Below are 27218 nucleotides of genomic sequence, written 5' to 3'. Positions count from 1 at the left end.
GTCTGTGCTCTTTCTAGTTTAGGAAATTTACTGAGGTTTTCTTTGTGGCCAATTTCACAGGCAATGTTTATAAGTGTTCCACAGGCACTGGAAAAGGTATATTCACCTTTTCAGGATAGGGGACTATGCTACTGAAATCTAGATCTTTCCCTGTTTTCTATTTGACCTGTCATGAAGTAAAAGATGAGAGTTAAAGTCTCCTACAAGTCATGTATTCCTGTTGATTCCACCTCCTATCTCCTAAGTTTTGTCTTATGCATGACAGTCATGTTCTTTGTGGTGTGTGTGTGGGGGTGTGTGGGTGTGTGTGTGTGTGTGTAAATAAAACCTTCAGTGTAAATAGCTCTTTACTTACAGTGCTATTCTTTTTCTTATTTAACACCTTTTTAATTGAACCCAAACTTGTCTGACATTAGAACTGCAACTCCTTCTTTCTTTTTGTTTGCATTTCTTTGACATACCTTTGCCCATCTTTTTTTTTTTTTTTTTCTGAGATGTTCTCAAATCAATTTGTTTTAGGTATGTCTCCTGTTTAAAATCATTTTAAGCGTTGCTTCAAGATCTAACCTAAAAGAATTTTTTTTTTAAATTTCTTTTTATTTTTGAGAGACAAAAGAACTTTTAATATAAAAGTTTAGTCCATTTACATTTACCATATACATAACAGTTTGGTACTTCCTTTTAAAACAGCCACCACTTAAAGTTCACTTAGGGGTTGGGCTCATATGGATTTTGGAAGTAACTTTTAAGTTTTTTTTTTTCCCTTCCCAAGAATTACTGAAAAAGAATCAATCATCCATATGGTACAAGGAAGGGAATAACGCTTAGATGTGTAATATTCAATAATGGCCCTTGTATCAGCCTTAGATTTTCCCTTTCCTGGTAGGTAAGCATTAATGCCCGTGATCTTAACATCTGCCAGGAATCCATCTAGTAACCCTGAACCATGACGCAGGTACACTATATAATTCCTATAAATATTATAAAGACACTCAGCCTAATTCCAATTTGAATATTCACCAATTAAGTCAAAAGCATAAAAGGTACACCATGATAGTAGGTGTGTGAAAAATACCTCATACCTTGCTCCAAGGCGTTTTGCTAAGAATATCAATGAATCTTTTTCGGCTCCTGCACACTGGCTGAATGAAATAACACAATCCTCTAAAGGAGTCATTCCTGCCATTACTGAGACTGGCATGAAGAGAGGATTTGACTTCGGATCAACTAAAGTCTGATAGTCTATGCAAGTTACCTTTTAAAAACAAGAGAAACAATAACAGCAACCTGAAATGAGCAACCAGTGGTTAATGCTGGGTTAGTTACAGCAGTAATTTTAGTTTAGATGAAAAGCAACTTTAATATAACCTTGTGTATGCTCATTCTCAATATATTCCAAATTATAATTAAAAAAATCAAATTATATAGGATATTAAGATCAGTCAGGTTTATCACCAAAATTAGGAAATATTGCTTTAAATTTAATGTCTTCCAAAGTATTAGTTTATAAATTTTTTTAATTCTTGTAAACTTAAAAAAAAATGGTGAAGTTACCAGTGTTCAGCCAGTAACAAGCAACAATACAAAAGTGCCTGTCATGCTTTGGTTGTGAGAAAACAGGGAAGACTGAACCAGTACAAGATGACCTGGAATAACTTTCTTAGAAGGAAAGCTGCTCTTGTGGCCCCAAGGAAACAATAAGCTCTACTCTACCAGGACCAGGACCAAGAAGCTTGCACATTTTCAGATCTTAGAATTTCTTTTGCTAAAAGCAAAATCTAAACTGCTCAAACATAAATACCAATATACCTAAACTGCACTGCACTGCCTAGGAAATACACATGAACACTTCCAGCATCTGACATCCTTCGCATCTGACATCCTTCCACACTACATTTCAACTACTTCAGGGTTTTCTTACCAGCCACGTATTTGTAACGACTTCTCCTACAGTTGCTTCTACTTCACACCCCAGCAGAGGAACCACAGCATAATCAGCAACAATTCTGCTCTGAAGGGAGACAATTTTTCCAGCACTTTCTCTTATGACGTTTGCAATATTAGATTCATTTTCACTACTAAAACCCACAACAAGGAAACTCTTTTGGCTAAATAAACCTTCAGTAATTGTAGAAGCGTCAGGATGGCAACGAGTGACAGAAGACTGGTTTTCTTCTTGCAGGGAAATATGAGTAGAGTCATTAAAGGGCTCAACTTCAGACTTCGGAGCTTCAACTGAAAGAGACAAAGAAATGTATTCTACCAGATATAAAGGTAACAGGGAGCCTGAGAATTGTGACCACACTTAAAAAAAAATTAAGGCTCGGTAAGTACACAATGAAGAAAAGATATGAACCCATCCTCTTGGTTACCAAAAGTACTGTCACTATTTCCACCTTCGGAATGATAACAGCAATCATGTTACTGTTCTAAATGTTCTTACTATACTAGAAACTCCGAATTAGTTGAAAATTTTGAAGCTCCAGTAACTGGGTCTATCTCAGTTCCAAAACTTGTTTTAATAATTCACAACAGAATTGAGAAAATATCATTAAGGAAAAAACAGAAGTAAACTCCTAAAATTTCCATATTAAAATTGCAGCTACTTAGCTACTATATGGATTTAAGAGAACTGATTAAGAACCTAAGCAAATGGTCTCAACTATTTCATTTTAGAATCAAGTTTGCTTATAGATGGGTAGGAAAAAAAAAACAGGTGTATAAAAACATAAATGTCAGAAACTAAAATATATAATACCTAATATACAATAAACATTGTCAAATCAAGGCTAAAAGTTTAAAAGGGCAGAACTCGGTAAGGTTTTTAGAAACCCTAGTGGTGCTATGTACAGGGATTGGCAAACTACAGGTTAGGGGTCAAACTGGGCTCACAGCCTGTGAGTTAAAAATGGTTTTTAGGGGCACCTGGGTGGCTCAGGCGGTTAAGCATCTGACTTCGGCTCAGGTAATGATTTCATGGTTCGCAGGTTCAAGCCCCATGTCAGGCTCTGTGCCGACAGCTCAGAGCCTGGAAACTGCTTCAAATTCTGTGTCTCCCTCTCTCTCTGCCCTTTCCCTGCTCATGCTCTGTCTCTCTCTCTCTCTCTCTCTCTCTCTCTCTCTCAAAAATAAACATTAAAAAAAAAAAGAATAGTTTTTGCATTTTTAAATGGTTGTAAAAACATAATCAAAACAAAATAAAATACATACAGAGACAGAATGTGACTGACAAAGCCTATAGTATTTACCATCCTGTCCTTTACAAGACAAGTTTGCCACTGCTTTATGGGATCTCAACAAGCCTGGAAGCTATTCATGGATTCTTCATTTATTCATGTACATGTAAAGCACATACATGTAATTAGTGCTCGTGACACTATGAGGTTGATAATACTAGTATATCTATAGCCTTTCTTCAAGAGGAATCTCAGGATTAAAGAAGTAATTTGCCTAAAGTCATACAGTTAACTGCAGAAATGATATATAAATCAAAGGCTGTCTGACTTCAGAACCCATAACACTGTTACAGTGCCACCTTCTCATTTCTATCCTCATCTCCAACAGATATTAACACTGTAATTTTTAAACTATTGCCATATAAAATAAAACTTAATAAATAAAATTTTCCTACTTCATACAAGTATTTAGATTACTCTTATTCATACTCTGAAGAAGCACAGTTTTATCTAGAACATTTACTGATCAATACATCAGGAGACTCTTTGAACTTCAGATTCATTATATAAACAAAAAGGGTTAATAGTGTATTTATAATTTTAGAGATAGGTGAGGCTGAATAAGCTTAGAAGGAAACAAAGGTGATATGATACACAAAGGCAATATGAAAATAGAAAATATCCTGGAAAGTAATGTTTAAAATAGCTATTCTTTTTACTTTTTTAATTTAAATTCAAGTTTGTTAATATATAGCATAGTATTCGTTTCAGGAATAGAATTTAGTGCTTCATCACTTACATATGACACCTAGTGCTCATCTGAACAAGTGTCCTCCTTAATGCCTGTCAACCATTTCGCCCATCCCTCCACACACCTCCCTCCATCAACTCTCAGTTTGTTCCATTTAGAGTCTCTTACGGTTTGCCTCCCTGTTTTAAAATAGCTATTCTTAATATAAAAGATTTTTTTGCATTTATAATTATTTTATAATCACATCTAGAAGGGAAAAGAAACAACTTTGTTTGATATCTATATCCTGCTGGTGAAATGGAAGATGGAAACCATGTGGAATTTTATTTTATTTTTAATTTACATCCAAGTTAGCTAGCATATAGTACAACAATGATTTCAGGAGTACATTCCTTAAAACCCCTCAGCCATTTAGCCCATCCCCCCTCCCACAACCCCTCCAGTAACCCTCTGTTTGTTCTCCATATTTAAGAGTTTCTTATGTTTTGTCCCCCTCCCTGTGTTTATGTTATTTTGCTTTCCTTCCCTTGTGTTCATCTGTTCTGTGTCTTAAAGTCCTCACAGGAGTGAAGTCATATGATATTTGTCTTTCTCTGACTAATTTCGCTTAGCATAATACCCTCTAGTTCCATCCACGTAGTTGCACCATGTGGAATTTTAAACTAATACATAAAAACAAACTGGCAATACTAAGTTCTTATAAGCTGCAAGTAAAACCCTAAAGTTATGCAGAGACTCAGAATAAATTAGCATGTTCTACAGCGGTCCTTTCCATTTATTTGAACAGAATCCTTCTTTCCATCAGATCTCATTTAGGAGCCCAATAAACACATCTTGATAAACCTAATACTAAGTAAGCACTCTCAAAAATAATTTTGCTTTAAGAACTATAAAGAACTTGATTACATTCTAAGGAGCTTGGGGATTCTGTCAGGTTCACTATCATTAAACCCTTCCAAAGTAGGTAGACCACTAACTGCCAGAGAAAGGAAGATTTGAGAAACTAATCACTTGATTCCACCACGTACCCTTGGCTGAAGGATGATGCTGAGTCAGTTTGCGGCTTTTTTATGCCAAAACATCCTAGAAAATTGAGGATCTCCTGACATAATGTACTACTAAAGCATAAGCAAATAGTCTGACAAAAACCAATTTTTCAATATACCATTAACAGAAATAGTGCGTGTGTGTGGGGGAAACTGGACTGGTAACGAGGAAAGAAATTAAATGAGTAATTAAAAAACTCCCAACAAACAAAAGCCCAAGATGAGATAGCTTCACAGGTGAGTTCTACTAAATATTTAAAGAAGAGAGAATACCTATTCTTCTTTAACTAGAAATAGAATTCTATGAGCCTGCATTATCCTGATACCAAAACCAGATAAAGACACCACTAAAAAAAAAAAAAAAACAACCATAAGCCAAATAACCATGATAAGTATGGATGCAAAATCTTCAATAAAACATCAGCAAACCAAATTCAACAATACATTCAAAAAATCTTTCACCATAATCAAGTGGGATTTATTTCTGGCATGCAAGGATGGTTCAATATTTGCAAATCAATCAACATATCACATCAACAAGAGAAAGGATGAAAACCATACAATCATTTCAATAGACACAGAAACATTCGACAAAGTACAACCACCACTGTTGGAAAAAACTCTCAACAAAGTACGTCTAGAGGGAACATACCTCAACATAATAAAGGCCATATATGAACAACACTCGGCTAACGTCATCCTTAATGGGGAAAAATTAAGAACTTTCCCCCAAAAGTCAGGAACAAGACAAGGGTGTCAATTCTCATCACTTTCATTCAACACAGTACTGGAAGTCCTAGTCACAGCAATCAGATGATAAAAAGGAATAAAAGGCATCCAAATCAGTAAAGAAGTAGTAAAACTTTTACTGTCTGCCAATGACACGATACTATATATAGAAAACCTGAAAGAATCCACCAAAAAATACTAGAACTGAGAAACAGATTCAGTAAAGTTGCAGGACACAAAATCAGCATACAGAAATCTGTTGCATTTCTATACACCAGTAACAAAGCAGCACAAAGAGAAATTAAGAAAACAGTACTATTTAATAAGATATCTAGGAATAAGTAATAATAATAGAGGAATAAATCTAACCAAAAAGGTGCAAGACCTGTACTCCAAAAACTATAAAACACTCTTTAAAGAAACTGAAGACAACACAAAGAAATGGAAAGACATTCCACCCTGATGGACTAGAAGAACAAACATTGTTAAAATGTCTACACTACCCAAAGCAATCTACACATTTAATGCAATTCCCATCAAAACACCAACAGCATTTTTCACACAACTAGAACAAACAACTCTAAAATGTATATGGAACCACAAAAGACCCCAAAAAGCCAACACAATCCTGAAAAAGAAAAGCAAAAGCTGGAGGTATCACAATTCTAGTCTTCAAGTTATATTACAAAGCTATAGTCATCAAGACAGTATGGCACTGGCACAAAAACAGACACACAGGTCAGTGGAACAGAATAGAAAATCCAGAAATAAAGCCACGATTACGTGGTTAATTAATCTTTGACAAAGCAGGAAGTAATATCCAATGGGAAAAAGACAGTCTCTTCAACAAATGGTGTGGGAAAACTTGACAGCAATGTGCAAAAGAATGAAACTGGACCACTTTCTTACATCATACACAAAAATGGATTAAAGACCTAAATGTGAGACCTGAAACGATAAAATTCCTAGAAAAGAACACAGACGGTAACCTCTTTGACACTGGCCATAGCAACTTCTTTCTAGATAGGTCTCCTGAGGCAAGAGAAACAAAAGCAAAAATAAACTATTGGAATATTACATCAAAATAAAAGCTTCTGCAGAGAAGAAAACAATCAACAAAACTAAAAGGCAGCCTACAAAATGGGAGGATATTTGCAAATACCTTTCCAGTAAAGGGTTAGTATCCAAAATATATAAAGAACTTCTACAACTCAACACCCAAAAAGCAAGAAATCCAATTAAAAAATGGGCAGACGATATGAACAGTCATTTCTTTAAAGAAAGCATCCAGATGGCCAAAAGACACATGAAGAGATGCTCACTATCACTCATCATCAGGGAAATGCAAATCAGAACTGCAATGTACTATCACCTCACATGTCAGAAAGGCTAAAATCAAAAACACTAGAAACAAATGTCAGTGAGGATGAGGAGAAAAGGGAACCCTCATGCACTGTTGGTGGGAATGCAAACTGGTGGAGCCATTGTAGAAAACAGTAGGGAGTTTCCTCAAAAAGTTAAAAATAGAACTACCCTATGATCAGCAATCACACTACTAGGTATTTACCCAAAGGATAGAAGAGCACTAATTCAAAGGGATACCAGAGCCCCTATGTTGATAGCAGCATTATTTACAACAGACAAGATATGTAAGCGGCCCAAGTGTCCAGTGAATGATGAATGGATAAAGAAGACGTAGCGTGTTCATGTGTGTGCATGTGCGTGCACACGCACATGCACACACACACACGCACACAATGGAGTATTATCCAGCTATCAAAAAGAAGGAAATCTTGCCATTTGCAATGACATGGATGAAGCTACAAAATATAATGCTAACCAAAATAAGTCACTGAGAGAAAGGCAAATACCATATAATTTCACTCATATGTGGAATTTAAGAAAGAAAACAAACAGACAAAAAGAAAAAAAAGTAAGAGACAGGGGTGCCTGGGTGGCTCAGTCGGTTACGGCTCCAACTCTTGATTTGGTTCAGGTCATGATCTGTGAGTTTGAGCCCTGGGTCAGGCTCTGCTTGGGATTCTCTCCCTCTTCCTCTCTCTGCCCCTCCCCTCCCTGCTCGTGCTCTCTCTCTCTCAAAATAAATAAACTTAAAAAAAAATAAGACAAATCAAGAAACAGATTCTTAATTATAGAGAACTGGTGTTTACAAGAGGGGTGGTGAATCAGCAGGATGGGTTAAACAGGTCACTGGGATTAAGGAGTGCACCAGGTGATATACGGACTTGTCCAATCACTATACTGCATACATGAAACTAGTATAACACTGTATGTTAACTCACTGGAATTAAAGCTAAAAAAGAAAAAGATAAAATGCTGCAAATTCCCTTCTAGAAATATGATAGGCTAGACATGCAAAACCCTCTCATTAAAAGCACTTGAAAATATAGAATAAAATATTAAAGGCATCAGTACAAATGCAGAGCTGAATTTGCAAGAAAGCAAGAAATCAAGGACTGAAAATGAAGTAGTATCATGAATCCAGAGCACTGAGTGGTTACTAAAACTAATGGTTACCCTGAATCTATTTTTCCAGAAACTTAGATTCTCAGAATTCAGGAACATCACGTGGAGGGAAACAACTTAAGCCTTTGGTCTCACACAAATTAGAGGTGGGGCGGAGTACACAATGAGTAAACAAACCCAGAAACCCTAAAGGGAAATGTCTAGTTACAATGCAGACCAAAATCAATCAAACAACAACAAAAAATCTACCCTGCAAAGGAGATGACAAATACACTTGATTTTGGCTTTGGGTCAAGGGGGAAAAACATCTCTCCTGAGAATTTGTTATCATAGGCTGGGTCCTCAAAGTAGGTGAAGAGTACAAATTCACACTAGCCTGGTGGTCCAAAAAACATCCAGCCAATAAACTGAGAAGTGTCCTGAGTTGGAAAACCCTTAGACTTCTGGCAGATTTAAATATGAACCCTTTCTAGAGGAACAAACCCTCACCTTCAAGCTTCTTAGAATTTCCAGAGGCCTAATGAGTTTATAATATCACAAAGACATGAAGAAACTAGGCAGCATGAACAATACAGAGAACTACTTCTCCCCTCCATTCATAATACTGCAGTATGTTTAATATGTTTCAAGAAATAATTAATAAGACATGAATACAGAATAAGATTATTAACAGAACTTCTAGGAACTGAAAAAAATAATTATTGAAATAAAAAATTTAATGGATGGGTTAAACACATTAGGCAATAGCTAAACAGAAACAGTGATGTGAAAGGAAATCCTGAATAAATTACACATAATAAATCACAGAAAGACAAAAAGATGAAATCAGGTTAAGTGATCCATACACAGAGTAATGGCAGTTAGAAAATATAGAGTGGGGAAGAAGCAATATTCAAAGTGATAATAGATGAAAAATGTTTTACAATGAAGTAAAAAGACAAACAAAACCCCCCCACTAATCCTTAATTTAGAAAGCACAATGAATTGCAAGTAGGACACGTACATGGTAAAACTCTAGGATGCAAGAAATGAAAGGAGATATTAAAAAAGGCCAGAAAAAAAGAAAAAGACTTCCTACAAAAGAATAACAATTAGACTGAATGACTTCTTATCCACCAGCCACAGAAAGAGGACAATGAAATAACATCTCCCAAGAGCTCATCTCCCATGAGCTCTGTCTAGGACTGTATTCAGAGCAGAACTATTTTTTAAGGCAAAGGCAAAATAAAGACATTAACAGAAACTGAAGGAATTTCTAAAGGATATATTTTATAGGAGGAAAGAAAATGATTCCAGAGGAGAGGTCTTAGATGCCAACAAGGAATGGGAAGCAAAGAAATCGCTAAATATGCTGATAAATCAAAACAAATATGGGCCACATGAAACAATAAGTATCTAATTGTGAGATTAAAAAAGACAATGAAAATACTAGCCCAAATCACATAAATTGAGTGTACTAGTGAGTGTGTGTAGAGGGGTGCGATTAGCAAGATGTTGAAGATAGTGTTATAAAGTTTTTGTACTTAAGATGAAGATCAGGGGCGCGTGGGTGGCTCAGTGGGTTAAGCGTCCAACTTCAGCTCAAGTCATGATCACACGGTTCGTGAGTTGGAGCCCCGCGTTGGGCTGTGTGCTGACAGCTTGGAGCCTGGAGCCTAATTCTGACTCTCTGTCTCCCTCTCTCCGCCCCTCCCTGCTCATGCTCTGTCTCTCTCTCTCTCTCTCCCAAAAATAAATAAAAACATTAAAAAAAAAAAAAAAGATGAAGATCAAAATTCTGATTAACTTTAGATTTCAAGTTATGATGCACCTTTAAGTTCCAAGGGTAATCACTGAAAATAAAAACAGATCTAACTCCTACATTAGAAGAAGGAAGACAGAGAGTTGGGAGACTGAGGTAAGAGGGGGCAAGCTCAAGCTACCCAAAAGAAGGCAAAAATTTTAAACAAAGAAGCATAGAAAAATGAGACAAACAAAAAGCACAAAATAAGACGGCATAAAATAATAAAAATAGATCACAAGTAACAATAAAAGAAAACTAACCAAATTTGCAGTTAAGAAAACAAGTCAGTCACAGTAAATGAATACACACACGAGGCACAGATAGTTGTATTAATATCAGATAAAACAGATTTTAAGGAAAAAAATTAGGAAAATGAGGATCATCATGTAATAAAACATCAAGATATATTAAAAAATTAAATCTGACAGAACTACATGGAGAAACTGTCAAAGCCACCATTATGGTGGTGGAGTTTAACATCTCTATTTCATTAACTCAGATAGAGCAGACAAAACATGGTATCATATGCATGTATAGAAACCTCCACGCAATCACAGAGGCATGGTTAAGAACAATCTCAGCCGTACTGTTTGCACTGGCAAAAAAAAAGACACAATATAAATGTCTATAGGTGGGAAAATGGATACAATGTGGTGTATTCACAACCAGTTACTTGGATTAGATAAATATCTCTCATGGTTGGAGGAGAATAGCAAAAAAGTACTTACCATATGTCATTTATCTAAGTTAAAATACAAATTAAAGAGTATATACATTGCAAACATATACACATGTAAACTATAAGGAAAATGGGGAGACTTACAGCAGGCTTTTGGTATAGTGGAATATTCTTTTTTTTTTATACCTAGGTAGTAGCATATGGTTATGCATCACATTATTCTTCATATCTTTCTCAATGTACTAAATATTTCACAGTAACTTTTTAAATTTTTTTTTGCATTTATTTATTTTTGAGAGACAAAGCGTACAGTGGGGGAGGGGCAGAGAGAGAAGGAGACACAGAATCCGAAGCAGGCTCCAGGCTCTGAGCTGTCAGCACAGAGCCTGACATGGGGCTCAAACTCATAAACTGTGAGATCATGACCTGAGCTGAAGTCGGACACTCAACCAACTGAGCCACCCAGGCGCCCCTCACAGTAACTTTTTCTTAAAAAAGAAGAAATGCTGCTCACAACTCTTTACTGGCAGTTTTCCTTCCCATTCTGAGAAGATTACATACAGAGGTCACAGTTCACAGTGCAGCACTGTATGCATTAAAGATCACAATAACCAAGTAAGAGGTAATTAATTACAAGGTTAAAATAAAAATTCATGCTGTTACAAACTCACACAAAGTGATGCTGGTATATAAAACAGATCAAAGTGGAGATAGTTGAAGAGAGGAGGAGGTCAGAGGGTTCAGCACCCCTTGGCCTTGCCTGCTTACAAAAAGTAACAAACGTAAAACATTAAGAAAAAGGTTTAACTTAAAATCTAGAAAACCTGGTAGAAATCACATATGATGCATTCTTCTTCTAAATTTATGACTGTAAATACTAATCAACTATTTCTTACCTGCTGTTGTGTTATTATTTACATACTGAGAGAGGAGATCTTCATCAGCTTGCTCATGTTTTCCATCAGGAGTAGAGTCCTTCTTGGAGGAGCTGTTGTTCTTTTTTAAAGGGGCTGTTTGACTTTCAGGTTTATCCGAAACTGGAATTTCCACTGGTTGGTAGTTAGCATGGATATATGGCTCTTCAGGAAGTATATAACCTTTACTAAAACACTCTAGCAACCATTTTGCTCCCACTACATGAGGCCTACAAAAATAGTACATAATTATATATTAGTTCAAACTATAAAGACCATCATCCCACTTGCCATGCTGTTTCCAAAACCGCATGGATATGCAATTTTAAGAAAAATCATTACAGAGTAGAAAATGCATTGATATAAAAAATGACAAAACCTGTGAGCCGATTTATCCCAAAACTGCTTCAATTCATCATCATAATCTCCCACAATAACATGAGTTACATCTTCATTGAGCTGATTAAAACGAACTCCACCTCCACTGTTAATAAGCCTTCTCAGTTTATCTAGCTTTCTGCCACTAAAACCGCAAAGATATATCTGCAAAGAAAGAAAATATCTACTTTAGATTAATGCATTGAAGATGGCTTATTTCTCTCAACAGAAAAAGAATTATTAAAAAAATATATATCTAAATCCATTGTGTATAAATAAGACAACTCATGTACATTTAAAATACATTAAGAATGGAATGTATTCTGAAACTTGGATCTTTTTTTTAACAATTCTGAAATTTTTACTATTACTTCTTCACAGTTCTATAGCATCATCATCCTTCACAGTAGACACCTGATATGTATTTTAAGGCTTTAATAAAATAGAAGCTAGAATTCAATTATCTTCTGAATATTAGTGCACAGCAGTGTCTAAAACGCCGGTAGCTTCTTAAATATTGAATATCTTACTATTTGTAAATTTTACATTATAGAAATAAACTGGAGTTTATATGTCTGAGTTCAGGAAACCTGGGTTTAAATTTTGGCTCAGCTGTCAATAATTAATTACATGACCACGGTAAGTTACTCAGGCTCTTTAAATCAATTTTCTTACCCGTAAATTAAGATACCTTTTACACAGAGTTGATTACACAAGATAATTTAAGTCAAGCTGAGGATCGTGCTTTGACAATAATACATATGCAAAAATTTATTTTTAACTACCAGCATGTATGTATTGAAACCAATTTAATAAATATAAAAATCGTTTTCATCTCTATTTTACATGTGTCTTTAAAAAAATTTCTTAAATGACAAATCTATTCCTAACTGCATTTATATCCCAAATTAAATAACCTCCATTAGAATATATTTGAACAAAAATGAGGAATCATGATTTCTGTCACATAAATTTCCTATAAGAATAATTAAAAGTCATATCCAGAATTGGCAGGGTCTAGGATAAAAAAGATTATACAAGATACTCTCTGTTCTGCTAATACGTTGGTAAGTTTTTATTAGTTTTTTAATGTTTATTCATTTTTGAGAGACAGAGACAGACCATGAGAGGGGGAGGGCAGAAGGGGAGAGGGAGACAGAGAATCCAAAGCAGACTCTAGGCTCTGAGCTGTCAGCACAGAGCCCGACATGGGGCTCGAACTCACAAGCTGTGCAATCATGACCTGAGCCGAAGTTGGACGCTTAACCAACTGAGCCACCCAGGAGCCCCATAAATTGCTAAGTTTTATAAGTTTAGAAGGATAAGGTAATTTGCCCAATTTCCTCTCTTAACAATAAAACAGGGTTACATCTTTGCTATTGAGAATTAATGTATAGCCTATTCACTCTACAAGTAGAAAAATTATGTATATGTATTTTTTAAAGTTTATTTATTTATTTATTTTTTTTTTTTTTTTTAATTTTTTTTTTCAACGTTTATTTATTTTTGGGACAGAGAGAGACAGAGCATGAACGGGGGATGGGCAGAGAGAGAGGGAGACACAGAATCGGAAACAGGCTCCAGGCTCTGAGCCATCAGCCCAGAGCCTGATGCGGGGCTCAAACTCACGGACCGCGAGATCGTGACCTGGCTGAAGTCAGACGCTTAAGGTTTATTTATTTTTAGAGTGCACATGCGAGTGGGGAAGGGGCAGAAAGAGAGAAGGAGAAAGACAAAACCATGCTGACAGCATGGAGCCTGAAGCAGGGCTGGATCCCATAAGTGTCAAGAGGCTGACACTTAACCAACTGAGCCACCCAGGCACCTCTACAAGTAGAAATATATTAAATAAGTATTCAGCTCTAGGAGATAAATAGCATAGGATGTTTTCATCAAGGCACTTATAAAACAGTTAGTCATACATTAAAAAATTAAGTAGCCCAAGGGACACTAAACAAAGCAGCGGGTCTAATGGAATATAGGACCCTGGAATAAAGCCTAGGAATATAGGCTTTGGAGTAGATGGCTGTCTACTTAATGTCTGTGTGATTCTGAACAAGAATTTTAATCTGCTAAGCCTCAGTCTCAGGGTAATACTCATTTTAGATTTGTGGGAATTAAACGAGATTATATACAACATATTTACAACATGCACAATCTAACATGTTAGAAACATTTATTAAGTGACAGTTATAAATAAAAATCCATTAAGTGGTTCAGAAACTAAGTGGTCTCAAACAGAGTAGAAAGATTACTGGTTAGGATGGTTCAGAATTGAATAAAAACTTTGAAAGCTACAAATGAAGGCACATCCCAGGCAGAGGGACCCTGACAGCTAAAGGACAGATAAGGCCTAATGTTTGCCTCTGCTTAGCTAGGGTGAAGGTTTACGTAGACAAGGAGCAAGCCCAACTCTGAGGTGTCTTCAAAGTTAGGCTAGGTAGCACTGATGTATATGATCACTGCATGTATTACATGATAAAGACATACCCGACAACCATCTAGTAAATCTTCAGGTGCTTGAAATGCACTGACATCCAGATTTTCTAGATTTTCAAGTGTAGGCTCCACTTTGCTATTAAGAACTGAATTACATATCGATTCATTTACGCAACTTGCACTGATGTTGGAAATATGGCTGACATCCGAAAGAGTACGACCTACGTATCAAACAAACATGTAGAAATTTATGGAGATAAAAATGTGATTACCTACTTCCCTATAGATTAACTTTTCTTATACACAAAGGGCTGTGAACAATTTTCAAAGTAAGAATCAAATGTTTTTACTGAAGTCTTGGTGGCCAAGTGGGAAGGGAAAATGAAACTAACTTTCACATCTTTTTCAAATAAAAATAAATTTAATATATTTTAATAGTGGCTTGCTTCCATTAAAAATCTGAAGTTGCTGGCTGTAGGGTCCAGGAAAGAAAAAAGCATAATATCTGATAAATTGCCAACATGGCACCTATAAGATAGAAATGATTTTAAATTTTACATGAATACAGATGGTCTATAACAACTGCAGCAAACTAATAAAAATGTATTACTATTTGAACATCAGTCAAGTTCTGAAAAATTCTTTTAAGTCTTTATTAGTATTCTTGATTTCTTTAATCATCTTTTGCATTCAATCAGAAAAAGAAAAAAATACATTCATTATAAAAAGAAATACCAGGAGTTCTGGACTGATTTTCATACAATTTAGTTATTATACAATTATGCCTGGGAGCATATCAAGAAAGAATGACATTCCTTACTATATCTAACTGATTCTATTTACAGATCAATTCTTACATAGAAAACTGTTAAAAATGACTGTTTACTTTAATCCCACTGAGACTTACTATCAACTGTGTTGATCTGGCCAGTAGGAGTTGAAGTATCAGGTACAGTCTTTGTTTCCAGTCGAGGCTCTGTCTTGTATATGGATTCATCCTGACAAAAACCTTTGTCAACACTGTCAAAAAACCACTGTGTGGTCACACAGTGTACATTCCATTTCTTGGCACATTCATATTTTTGACCTATTATGTTTATTAAGAAACAGAAAGAGAAATGTAACCATTAAAATCTATCTCTGTAGAAATATTCATAGTATTATAGGTTATGGGGAAAAACTCACCTGAAACAAAATTAAAGTTACCACTTCTTACTTTCAAACAGTATGCTATACAGTATATTAAAAAATAATATTTTAAGTTATTACCCAACTATATTTTCCATGTGTTGTGTAAATATACATGCCATATAAGGGGGTTTAATCTCTTAAAATTGAGTAATTTATGGGGTGCCCGGGTGGCTCAGTCAGTTGAGAGTCTGACTCCAGATTTAGGCTCAGGTCATAATCTCAGTTTGTGGGTTCGAGCCCCATGCTGGGTTCTGTGCTAACAGCACAGAGCCTGCTTGGGATTCTCTCCCTCTCCCACTCCACTGCTCATGCTCTCTCTTGCTCTCTCTCTCAAAATAAATAACATTTTAAAAAAATAAAATAAAACTGAGGAATAAATGTGGGGTAACTGAAATGGTAATGCATTTTCTTCTTTTAACTGCCTCATGTGCTGCAAGGTATATCTGCAGGTTACAACTTGTAGTTCATCTAATAAAGCTGATTTGGGGGCGCCTGGGTGGCGCAGTCGGTTAAGTGTCCGACTTCAGCCAGGTCACGATCTCGCGGTCCGTGAGTTCGAGCCCCGCATCAGGCTCTGGGCTGATGGCTCAGAGCCTGGAGCCTGTTTCCGATTCTGTGTCTCCCTCTCTCTCTGCCCCTCCCCCGTTCATGCTCTGTCTCTCTCTGTCCCAAAAATAAATAAAAAAAAAAGTTGGGGAAAAAAAAAAAAAAAGCTGATTTGTTCAATTAAAAACTAAGCCAAACCTTTTGTCATTAGAAAGAAATGTAATTTAGCTACATTAGCCTTTTTTTTATTCACCCAAATTTCTTGTCCTGTAAGTTTTTTTAATGATCTGAATAAACCTGGATAGTCATGTAATTTTTATACAGATTGTGAACCAAACTCTCTTTGTAAGATTTCAGGGGAAAAAAATATACCAGATTTGTAACATATCAGAAGGAAAAGCTATTCTGTAAACATCTTCAAATGTTAAATACTAGAGAAAATTCTGTACTTTTTTGCATATAGTTTTACCTTTCGGTTCTTGCACAATGAGGTGTGTACATTCATTCATTTTCAGTTGTCCCATGTATTGACCTCCATGCTTAACTGTGAGTCGCTGAATTGCCTTTCTTTCTGAGCCACACAAGCCAGTCACACAGATTGTGCAACCAAGAAAAATAGGACACTTGAAGTCTTCCATGTTTATATCAGTATATCTGGCTATTTTTCTGGGGAAAGTAAGTAACAAGGAAAAAATAAACATTTTAATATACTAGTTTAAAACTTACCAGAATAATAATGACAACAGAAATCATTAAGGCTTTCCTCATTTTTTTAGGATTGTAATCATTTTTAAGGGAAACTGACAAACATGCAAAATTACACTAATTGCTCATCTAGCTCAACACTATGTCACTAATGAAAAGTAATACTTCAGATAGAGTTTCTCAAATAAAACTGTTTTGAGGGAAAATATATTTCATTAACTCTTTAAATCCATGCCAAAGTGGTATGTTTTCCAAAATTTTAGGTCTGAAATACCTACAAACTCAAAACGATCTTGGTTGCCTACCAGAAAAGGAGACTTTTTTTCCTTCCCTTATACCATATGGATAATATGCAAGGATTTTCAGTTGAATACCAACAAAAATATCATTACCATTTTGTTTCCATGCAAGACAGACATGCTGGGAATGCAGGTTCCGATGCGGAGACATGTTTAGGATGTGTTGGACAGTGCTGAGAGGAAGACTGGAAAAATGCCTATTCCTAAGGTCTATGAAGGCAAGCATGTATCCTGCTTTGCTCACTATGTATATCTAACGCCTAGCTCAGGCCAGGTACGTAAAGTGAGCTTGATTAACATTTGCTGAAGGACCACAACTTAGTCAATGGCTTACATATGTTTACATTCAACTTTATACAGGCCGACATCTTTGGGAGGGAATACAATTGCCAAAATGGTAATTCACTCTCCATCTTAATATATGGGCAGAGTAGTGGAAGGGTAATGCAACTTAAGAGTGACAATTGCTACAGTGATCATCTCAACTATTTTACAAGCATTTACTGCTGCTAACAATTTTATCATCAAAGCATTTCTTACCTTGAAGCTAGTATTAAATCAATAGCCTATTCTACCTATTAACGAATACCTTGATAATAAGAGCTTGCAGATTCTGCTCTCTTGTTTTCACTGAAGGGTAAGAACCCCACTTTTTGTCCCTGAATAACAAATCCCGAAAGAACAACATAAAACCTCCCCTATAAAAACCCACAATAGGCCAAAATGATCACATGTATCATTTTTTTTTAATCTAGAACACATCTAAATGTCTTTCTTACTTCTCTTGTGACTTCTCCCAAAGTGTTTCAATCCAAGAAGGAAGCAAAATAGGTTTCTTTAGGTTTGCAGCAACTAAATATTTTTTGCTGCCAACTTCTCCTGCAATAAGGTGAGTTACTGATATATTAAGATCTCTGTATACGCGTCCACCCATCATTTGTACATATTTATGAACTTCTTCCTGTAAACCCAGAAGAAAATATGTTAATACTAAAGCAAACATTATCTCTGCCATTTTTAATACAAAGACTCATAAATATCTTTTGTTGTTGTTAGCTTTAAGGCACAAATGTTTCTCACCACTATAAAGTTAAATAATCAAATTACTTTTTGTATAAAGATAAATATGAAATATAAATTCAAAAATAATTACCTTCACACATTATTTTCCTATATTTGTTTCTTTCAACTCCATGAGTTTATTTCTTTTAAATATAAATTTTATACATTACATATAAAAATACATATTTTTATCTCTTAGAAAGCATTATCAAAGCATTTCTTACCTTGGAGCTAATGCTAAACCCATAGCCTGTTCTACCTGTCAACATTTTTTTATAAGATCGACCATCTACAGTGGAAAAAATATGACTCAAACTCTAACTCATCAACTGCAGAAAGGAAAAAGGGAGTTTTCTTTCAAGTAGTCAGTTTTCAATTAAACAGATGCTACTATATTCGTTAAAATAGAAAAGACTGTACACTGTTGTATACTGACTTTGTGTAAGCCATGAACACCAACTACAAAGTCTTTCAAAGTGTCTCCTACACAGTGGAAGATTAAGTGTGAAGATATATATATTGGTCATGATTTTCCTCAACACTTACCCTTTTGTCTTTTTCCAGGCTTGTACAAGATACAGTTACATCAGACATAACCATATTAAAAACTGGATGTTCGGCTCTTGGGACACATCGCTGGTGGTGCATACAAAATATGACTACTTGAGGGCCAACAATTCTGCAGCCAAGCTATAAAAAGAGGGAGAAAGTTTAGTATGTAGGAAAAGACGTCCTGTATTATAAAATTACATTTTGTAATATTTACCAATTATTTACAGAAGGTGATGACCACTGCAGAAAAATCACCAAATTGTTATAAGAAAAATTATTTAATTTCTTAGGGACACAACACACTAAATAAACACATATGCGAATCAAACAATGCAGTCTATCAAAAGAAATAAGCTTCAAGAGCCACATCAGTCAAAGTTGTCACCAAATTTTAATCTCTAAAACAAACACAGCCTTAATGATAGGGTGTATGAGTAACAGTCTTATGCTATAATAATTAGGAAATATCCATTATATACTTTTTAAATGAAGTACCCAGCCAACCAAGCAGTTTAAAATAATAAGAGCCTCACTGATCCCCTTCTAAAATACCTACACTGTCACACACACAAAAAAATAATCCTAGGCAGTTTCTACATCTGCGTTTAAACACTTTGTCTTCAACTCAATGTCTTTCCAAGATGCACAAAGACTTCTCTATGGCATTACAGATTGCTAAAAAAGTGACCTTTCATTTCATTGATAAATGAGTTAACAAAAGTGACAGTCCTGCTCAACATCAGCACATTCAAGCCAGAACTAAAAAGTCTGTGGGTGATTTAAATCATGACTGATTTAAAGATCTAAAAGGCATATGATTACTGCTATCTTTTTGTTCAGCCATAGGAAAAGTGAATTTTTAATGCTATTGATTCTATCTGACAAGGAATGTTATTTCCAAAAGGAGGGTAAGACCAACAATGCTTTTGGCAAAGGTGGGCACAGACCTTCCATAAATTGTGCAGATACTGCATCTACCTACTCTTTTATGTTTTCTTCTCCTTCAAACAAGAATCACTTCTTTGTTATCTGCATGGAATTACAGCCAGTTTACTTTTATTTCAATGCTTCTCTCTTGTCCAGACACCAAAAAAGTAATGAGTCAGTAGACTCTGGAAATCAACAAAAAGAAATAAGATGGCTCATTGGTATATTGCAATACTCATCTCCAAAATGCTTCTTTCTTAGCATATAATGTTTCAGACCCTGAACAAGGTACAGGTACTAAAATTCAGTGTGTAAGAGCACAAAGGAAAGACAGTAAGTAACCAAGAGTTACGTTGAGATCTCTTCCTATCTTTACTGAAAATTTTGCAATCAAACTGAGTTTAAGTACAGAACTCCATCACTAAAATGTTTCATTACTATAGAGTTCACTTAAACTAAATGAAGTTAAATCTTCTAAAATACAAAAGCCTACTGTAACATTATTAGCCTTTAAAAGTATTATTCTGGTCTCCTAAAACCAAAGGATTCCTCTATATTCATAATCTGCATAATATTTCATGGTCGATAAAGAATTTATATCCACTGAAGCAAAAACAAAACGAAAATCAGACTACGGAAGGAACACACTAAAAGTTGTCAAACCTTTTTGAGGTGATCAAAGACATTGCCACTAAATGGGTCACAGATATAAAGTGACCTATCATTCTCCTTCATGTTTAATGCCTCTTCTTCTGTAATAATCTGAAGATATTCTTCGGATTGGAACTCTTTTATTGACTGAAAGAAAAAATGAAAGAATGCACCTGAAATTTTTCTCCTGTATTTAAGTCCTATAAATTTTACCTTCAAAATCCATCTACAATCCAATCTTTTTTCCCTTTGAAAGCTACCATCATCTCTCCCCTCGACCTCTGCAGAAGTTTCCAAAGTGGTTCCTTCTCTCTTCCTTGCCCTAAATCTATTCACCAGATAGCAGCTAGTAATCTCTTTCACAATACAAATCAGGTGATGAGTCTGGGCCCCTGCCTATCTCCCCATTATTACCTTCTACCTCTCATCTCTCTTGCTTACTCTTCTCTAGCCTCCTGCTTTCTTGCTGAGCCTGGAACAAGCTAAGCATGACCTCATTAGAGGTCTTGCTCTTGTTCCCACTACCTGGAATATTCTTCCAGGTCTTTACCTGACTTGATCCGTCACTTCAATCAGATATGCTCAAATGAAAAAGCAAAAGTCTTTACAATGGCCCTCAAGGCCTTTTACATGACCTCTTTAACTCTTACTCTCTAAAGCACCCCTTAATATTCTTCCCCCATCCCTTGTTCACTACACTATAGCCACATTAATGTTGGACAGACACTCCCAAGTACTTTCTCAGGGGCCTGTGTATAGTTGTTCTCCCTGCCTGAAAGCTTCACCCCAGACATACACATGGTTAACTATCTCAACTCCTTCAACTGCACTCAATTATCATCTTCTCCATAAAGCCTTCACTGATCATACTCTACTTAAAATTATAACTTCCCTCCTCCCCCAGCAAACATCCTCTAGAACCCCTTAACCTGTTTTACTCTTTTCTCTTCCCATAGCACTTAGCACCTTGTAACATATAGAGTTTACTCATTTATCCTGCCTGATTTATGTCTAGTTCCTCCTGCTAAAATAGAATGTAAGCTCTGAGAGAGCATGGACCTTTGCCTGTTGTGATCACTGATGTATCCCAAGTACTAGAACAGTCCTTAACAGGTCATGACACTCAATAATTATTTGCTGAAGGAACTTGAGAGAAAAACCTGCTACAATAATGCTTCTTAAACTTTAATACACACAGTAATCACACTGAAGATCTTGTTAAAATGAAGATCTTAACAGGTCATGACACTCAATAATTATTTGCTGAATGAACTTGAGAGAAAAACCTGCTACGATAATGCTTCTTAAACTTTAATACACACAGTAATCACACTGAACATCTTGTTAAAATGCAGGTGCTAACTGGGAAGTCTCAGTTGGGCCCAATGTTCTGCATTTCCAACTCTACTAATGCTACTGGGGTCTGTGAGTAGCAAGGCTCTATAAAACCCCCTACATCTTCCCATATTACACTGTACACAATGAAACATAGTTTTAACGCCAAAAAATAAAGTGTAACCAGTACACAACAGATTCATATTTCTTCAACACACAAAGGTCTACTCTGATTAGTACACATAGAAAGAAATGTAATTTCCAAGAATAGCAGGTGTGTTACTTTCAATAAAAATGTCCTAATAGACTTATGCTCTCCAAAATACACAATGTTTACATCAACCCCAAAATATGTATCACATCTATATTAATATAGACTACAATAAAACTTCAAAAATAACTAAGACATAAGAAGCCCAATAAATCAAAAACACTAAAAAGGAGAAAATGAATTCAGAGCATCAAACAAGGCGTTTTCAAGCACCCTTACCTCAAGAGCTTTAAAAAAACATTCGGTATTGTCTGAAGACTTTAAAAACTTCACAAGAAACGGTTCTTTGTCATTTCTGGACATTTTTGAACTGTCAAAATAAGGGAGCCATTAACAAGGACAAAAACACATCCCGTATGAAGTTAAACGTTAAGAGCGGCTATTTTTCTGTGCCGACAACAACTCCCAAGGATAGAGATGCTGGCTTTGCCCAGGAATTCGTTCACTAGTTTCTAAGAAACGCTAGAATGTGGGTAAAGTCGAGAAAAAAAGTGACAACAACAATCCATGCAAATCGGAAAACGACATTAATGTCCCTAAATTGACTACACTCAGGGCTTTTGTTATGGGGCTCTAAGACCCCTAAGCCCATGGGGCATTCAGTTGCGCTTAGCTTAAAGATACACAGAACGAAACTGTCCACGACCCTCGAGGTTTGTTCACTCCTCAGTAAACGGACTTCAATATATAAACGGAAAGCCGGTTAGCAAGGTCATGCCCCTAGAAGGCCGAATGCTCTTGCTCGCCAGCTCCCAGAGAAAGGCCCGACTCTAGGTTCAACCGCAGTCACGTCCTCTCCGGCGTCAAAGCCTCACCCGCCGGTCCGAGTGCCATTTACACGGACGGGGGAAACGAGGGCCCTAAGGCCAGGGGAAGTGTAGCGACCCCCCAATCAGGGTGAGGAAGGAGCTGGGTCCTCTCTCCGTGCCTCCCTCACCTCGGTGGAGCCTGGGGGTCTTCTGGCGGCGAGTTAGGGTGCACGTGGCCCGCAAGACGGTGGCTGGGGTCGGGCGCCACCCCGGCGCACACCCGCCGCAGCCGGCGGCGCCCCCGACCCGAAGCAAACGTAAAACCCGGAAATTGCTGAGGCCGCGAACCGACTTTCGCGCCAACCGCGCGGAGGTGCCCGCCTCTTCCGGCGGAAGTGAGCCCGTCCGCAGTTGCGGGAGGAAGGCGGAGATGTCAAAAGTCGCGGTGGCGGCGGGTTTAGTGCTATTGCAAGCTGGCTTAGGGGTTACAAGGGCTTAGGGTGGGGTGGGTGCGTGGGCGGGGGGAAGGGGCGCTAAGCTCCCCTGGGAGTTGGCGAGCTGCTCACGGGAAGACCTGGCACATCGAAAAATAAAACCCTGGGGAAAAAAGAGTTTCCTTAATCAGTATTTTACACCTGCCGTATGCCAGGCAGTGCGCGTAAAACCATATAGTATGGTTCAAAACAACTCTATGAGGCAAATAGTGGTATCTCCGTTTTACAGATGTGAAAACTGAAGCTTAGCTAAGTTAAATGATGTAAGGTCACACATTAAGTGGTAGAATTAAAACTGCAGCCAAGTCTTTTTGATTCCACAGATAGGGTCCTTTTCTCTCCAATGTTGGTGGAATATAAGCACCACCTACCACAGCCAAATGACCTGAAGGGAAGAAAGATGTCAGGATGACTTAAACTACACACCTAGTGCGAAGGGATATGCACCCCTTCCCTCTGCCCCCCTTCAATTAATGTCTCACTTTTTCTGTAACTCCCTGAGTGTTGGGGATATTCTGGGGTGGGCCCTAATGTTCAAATGGCAAAGGTCAGGGGGAGAGTAGAAAAATGGGACTGCAGAATCTTGGCTTGTTGATAACAAACAAACAAAAAACTGCTAAATTTTCTTCTTTGCTTTTGAGATTGAGAAGCTTATAACTTTGAATTGAGTAATATGAGAGTTTAACACCATGTATCTGATTTTCTTTCTTTTTTTTTATTTGAAAAAAAGAGTGAGCAGACTCGGGGGAGGGAGAGAGAGATAGAGAGAGAATCTTAAGCATGTGCCATGCCCAGCACAGAATCTGATGTGAGTCTAAATCTCACCAACCATGAGATCATGACCTGAGTGGAATACAAGAGTAAGCACCTAACGGGCTGAGCCACCCAGTCGCCCCTTTCTTTTTCTTTTTAGTGCCTAATGTTGGCAATAAGCATCTTGGGTCTAGTTGTGTGAATAAACCTGTGGAAGGTGAGTCAGAATCAGTAACACTGGGGCTCAAAGATAAAGGCCATTGTTGGGGGAGAGGGTGGGGAAAGTCTTAAAAATAAACCAAAGTTATTAGAGTTGTAAGAAAATAAGAAGGGTGATGAGGAGAAGCCGCTAGTACCACAGCTTATTGTTAAGGAGCAAACCCGTCACGAAGCTGTAGCAATAATTCCCGTTTGTAGGGTATGTTACAGTCAACAAAGGACTCCTGCCTGCACTATTCTCGTTTAGCCTTCTCAGCGGTCCTCTAGGACGTGGGCATCGTTATCCCGTGTTGTGTAGATGGGGAAAGTGAGGCTCAGGGCTGCACAGCCAGGGAGTGCCTGCACCTGGGCTCGAGAAGAGGTAGTGTGACTGGAATCCCCTTGCCCTTCCCGACACACCACCCCGCTCCTTGTCACATGCTGCCTGCCCATCTCTGCGCCAGGAGGCAGGAGCCTGTTCCAGGCACTTCCGGGCCAAGTGGCGGCCTCACGAGAGGAGGAAAGTCATACCTGCTCTAATGAAGAGGAGGAGGAAGATGAGCTCAACCCTTTAGCTTTTGGCCAGCTGATTTTAATAGCAGAGGAGCTGACCTCATCTTTAGAGTAGACCAGGTGACAAGTTCTCCCATCTGTGTCTCCACATGGGCGGAGAGGGTCTGTATCTGTCCCTGAAGTACTTACTCTCAGAAAATGGAGCAGTGTTTCTTAATCTAGTATAGCACCTGGACCAGCTGTATCAGTATCAACCAGGAATTTGTTGGAAATGAAAATTCTTAGGCCTGACCTCAGACCTGCTGAGTCAGGAACTCTGCCTGTGGGTTCTAGCATTCCATTTTAACAAGTCCTCCTGCTGATTCTGATGCACCCTAAAGTCGGCCTGAACAGCATCTCTGAGGCAAGGATGAAAGTGGTGATATGGATTGTGGTTCATGAAGGTTTTGGTGAAAACGGGGAACAGAAGAGATGTGCCCGCAGGCAGCTGCTTCAGAAGATGGGGCTCAGAATTACCTTTCCCCTCACCTCTCTGGCATTCCGTGTCACCTTCCTGTTTCTTTGGCACTTCTGTCACCTAGAGTGAGACACTCTAAGCCCTGCTTGGAATAAGATTAAAGGGAACTTGATATTTAACTGTTTGTAGAATGAAAAAAAACTACAAGAAACAAATATGACAAAATAGTGACTTTGAAAATATGGATGGAGGTAATATGAGTATTTCTTGTTACATTTTGCTACATTGATAAGACTTCTGAAGATTAAAAACTAAACTAAAAATACGTATTTTTTGAGTGATAGGGTTTCATATTTAAGTTTCTAATGCTGTAAACGGATAAACTTAGGTATATAACTTAAAAATGAGATTAATAAATGATTTTTATTGCTGCAGAAATCACCTTTGCAGAACATTTGTTTATACTGTTGTATTCAATAACCTAGAAAGTAGAGCATAAGCATACTGAGTCTGCTGAGGTGCAGGGACGAAAAGGTAAAATAGAATGTTAGTAGCATATGTTGCTACTGGCTGCATTTAATTAGGTACTATAAGAAAGAGACAAACTCAGAGAATTGGCTTGTTTGCATGCAAAACATAAAAGGGAATTTAAAAATCCCCAAATGCGGGGTTGTGCAAGGTTGGAAAAGCTGACAACATCCAGGCCCTAAAAACAAGAGATGAACTTGAGAGGTTTTGCACAACAAATGTCCCTTTCAGCTTGTCCATATGGGAAAGGTCTAGTTGAGAGGATGGTCATCCCACTGAACCTGGGTAGGTACCATCAGCTGAGAGAGAAAGAGGTGTGGGCTAAGATAGCTATCAGGCTGGAAAATTAGTCTAGGACAGAACTGTGTGTGTGGCTGCTACTGTAGGCTGACAGCTCTGCCATGACTTCCTGGAAACCTTGCATGTACCCACATAGGGAAGAGGTTGGAATTGCCGCATATCTGAGGCTCATCCAAACACCTCATGATCCTGCTGGAACATGAGAAGACAGCTAAGGAACTGCGAGCTCAGAGGCCACCTTCCACCTGTCTTCCTGCCTCTCCTAGCAGGCCGTAATCAGGTAGTTTCTCACGGCCTCCCAGATTTCTGATGATGTATGGGGCTTTCTGGGCACCCCACCCCCCACGAACAGAACCACTTGGCTGCTGTCTAGATTTGGCTCCTCAGTGGTGGGGTGCCCTCAGTGGAGGGCAGGTTGCAGTCCTCAGCCCTTTTGTTTCAGAGTCATCCCTTTTGGTGTGTAGGACAAGGACCTGGAGAGCTGACACCTTGCCTTCTCCTCCTCTTTTACTATCTGTGAAAGTAATCAATGAGCTAAAAGTATCTCATGGATCTTTACCAGGCTAATCAGTCAGACCTTCCCCTTGCCCTGTATGCGTGAGGTTGATGACTAACACATGAAGCTGATTGGAAACAAATATGAAGGATACTAAGGTTGTGAGATAATTGCTCTGTGAAGGCAGCCAGAAATCTGGAGGACTCAAACTTTGACACGATCTTCAAGCATGCACAATAGGAAATGGACGAAAAGTCATACAGTCCTTGAGGAGCACAAACTCCCTAATACCCCATCCAGATGTGGCTAGAGAGGATAATGGAGAAGGAAGACCCTCTCAGAGGGAGATGCCATGGAGGCATCCATGGAAGGCAATGAACAACAAAAAAAAATACTTTCAAGGAGCAAAATCTGAATCTAATCAGTCAGAGGAACCACCCAATACCTGCCCAGTAAGACTTCAAAGTTGACACTGACCAGCAACAGCTATGGGGCTCTACTCCTTTCTGAAAGGGAGTTTTATTGTGGTTGCTCTGTTCCTGCTCCACCATCATATATCAGGTATGTGATTGGGCAGGGGTGCAGAGGGGAAACAATGTGTCTTTTCAGTCCATATGTCATTGGACCATAAGGTAGATTCTTGCAGAGACTGTAGCAGACCTTTAGTGTTCCAGACACATCCCTTCAATGCCTAAGCACACTGGCAAACTTCCAGCTGCCGGCATCTGTGTTTCTTTGCATGAATGCATTCTCCTGATGCCAGGAGTCTGCTTTGCCACCTACACAGGCCACAGGACAAGATTATGACC

General features: G+C 37.7%; 1 protein-coding gene across 4 annotated transcripts in view; it reads right to left on the bottom strand.

Moving 5' to 3' along the window:
• Window positions 1–23019, bottom strand: part of TOPBP1 (DNA topoisomerase II binding protein 1) — a 61698-nt gene extending 38679 nt beyond the window's left edge. The window contains exons 1-12 of one of the 4 annotated variants that reach the window (XM_006936405.5): window positions 22859–23019; window positions 22141–22231; window positions 20328–20462; window positions 18732–18875; window positions 17903–18084; window positions 16589–16785; window positions 15290–15469; window positions 14434–14603; window positions 11945–12108; window positions 11548–11795; window positions 1922–2235; window positions 1083–1255 (exon numbers count right to left, since the gene is read on the bottom strand). In XM_006936405.5, coding sequence (XP_006936467.1) covers window positions 1083–1255; window positions 1922–2235; window positions 11548–11795; window positions 11945–12108; window positions 14434–14603; window positions 15290–15469; window positions 16589–16785; window positions 17903–18084; window positions 18732–18875; window positions 20328–20462; window positions 22141–22224 — 1991 coding nt within the window. In that variant the 5' untranslated portion in view covers window positions 22225–22231; window positions 22859–23019. Of the gene's footprint in view, window positions 1–1082; window positions 1256–1921; window positions 2236–11547; window positions 11796–11944; window positions 12109–14433; window positions 14604–15289; window positions 15470–16588; window positions 16786–17902; window positions 18085–18731; window positions 18876–19684; window positions 19850–20327; window positions 20468–22140; window positions 22232–22858 lie in introns of those variants that run through there. The other 3 variants (XM_006936406.4, XM_006936407.3, XM_019810684.2) reach the window with 3 other exon arrangements.
• Between the last annotated feature and the right edge of the window lie 4199 nt (window positions 23020–27218).

The sequence above is a fragment of the Felis catus genome, chromosome C2 (assembly GCF_018350175.1).
Source record: "Felis catus isolate Fca126 chromosome C2, F.catus_Fca126_mat1.0, whole genome shotgun sequence".
Lineage (NCBI taxonomy): Eukaryota > Metazoa > Chordata > Mammalia > Carnivora > Felidae > Felis > Felis catus.
Note: the sequence above shows the minus strand (reverse complement) of the source record. Positions and strands in the feature narration are given on the sequence as shown.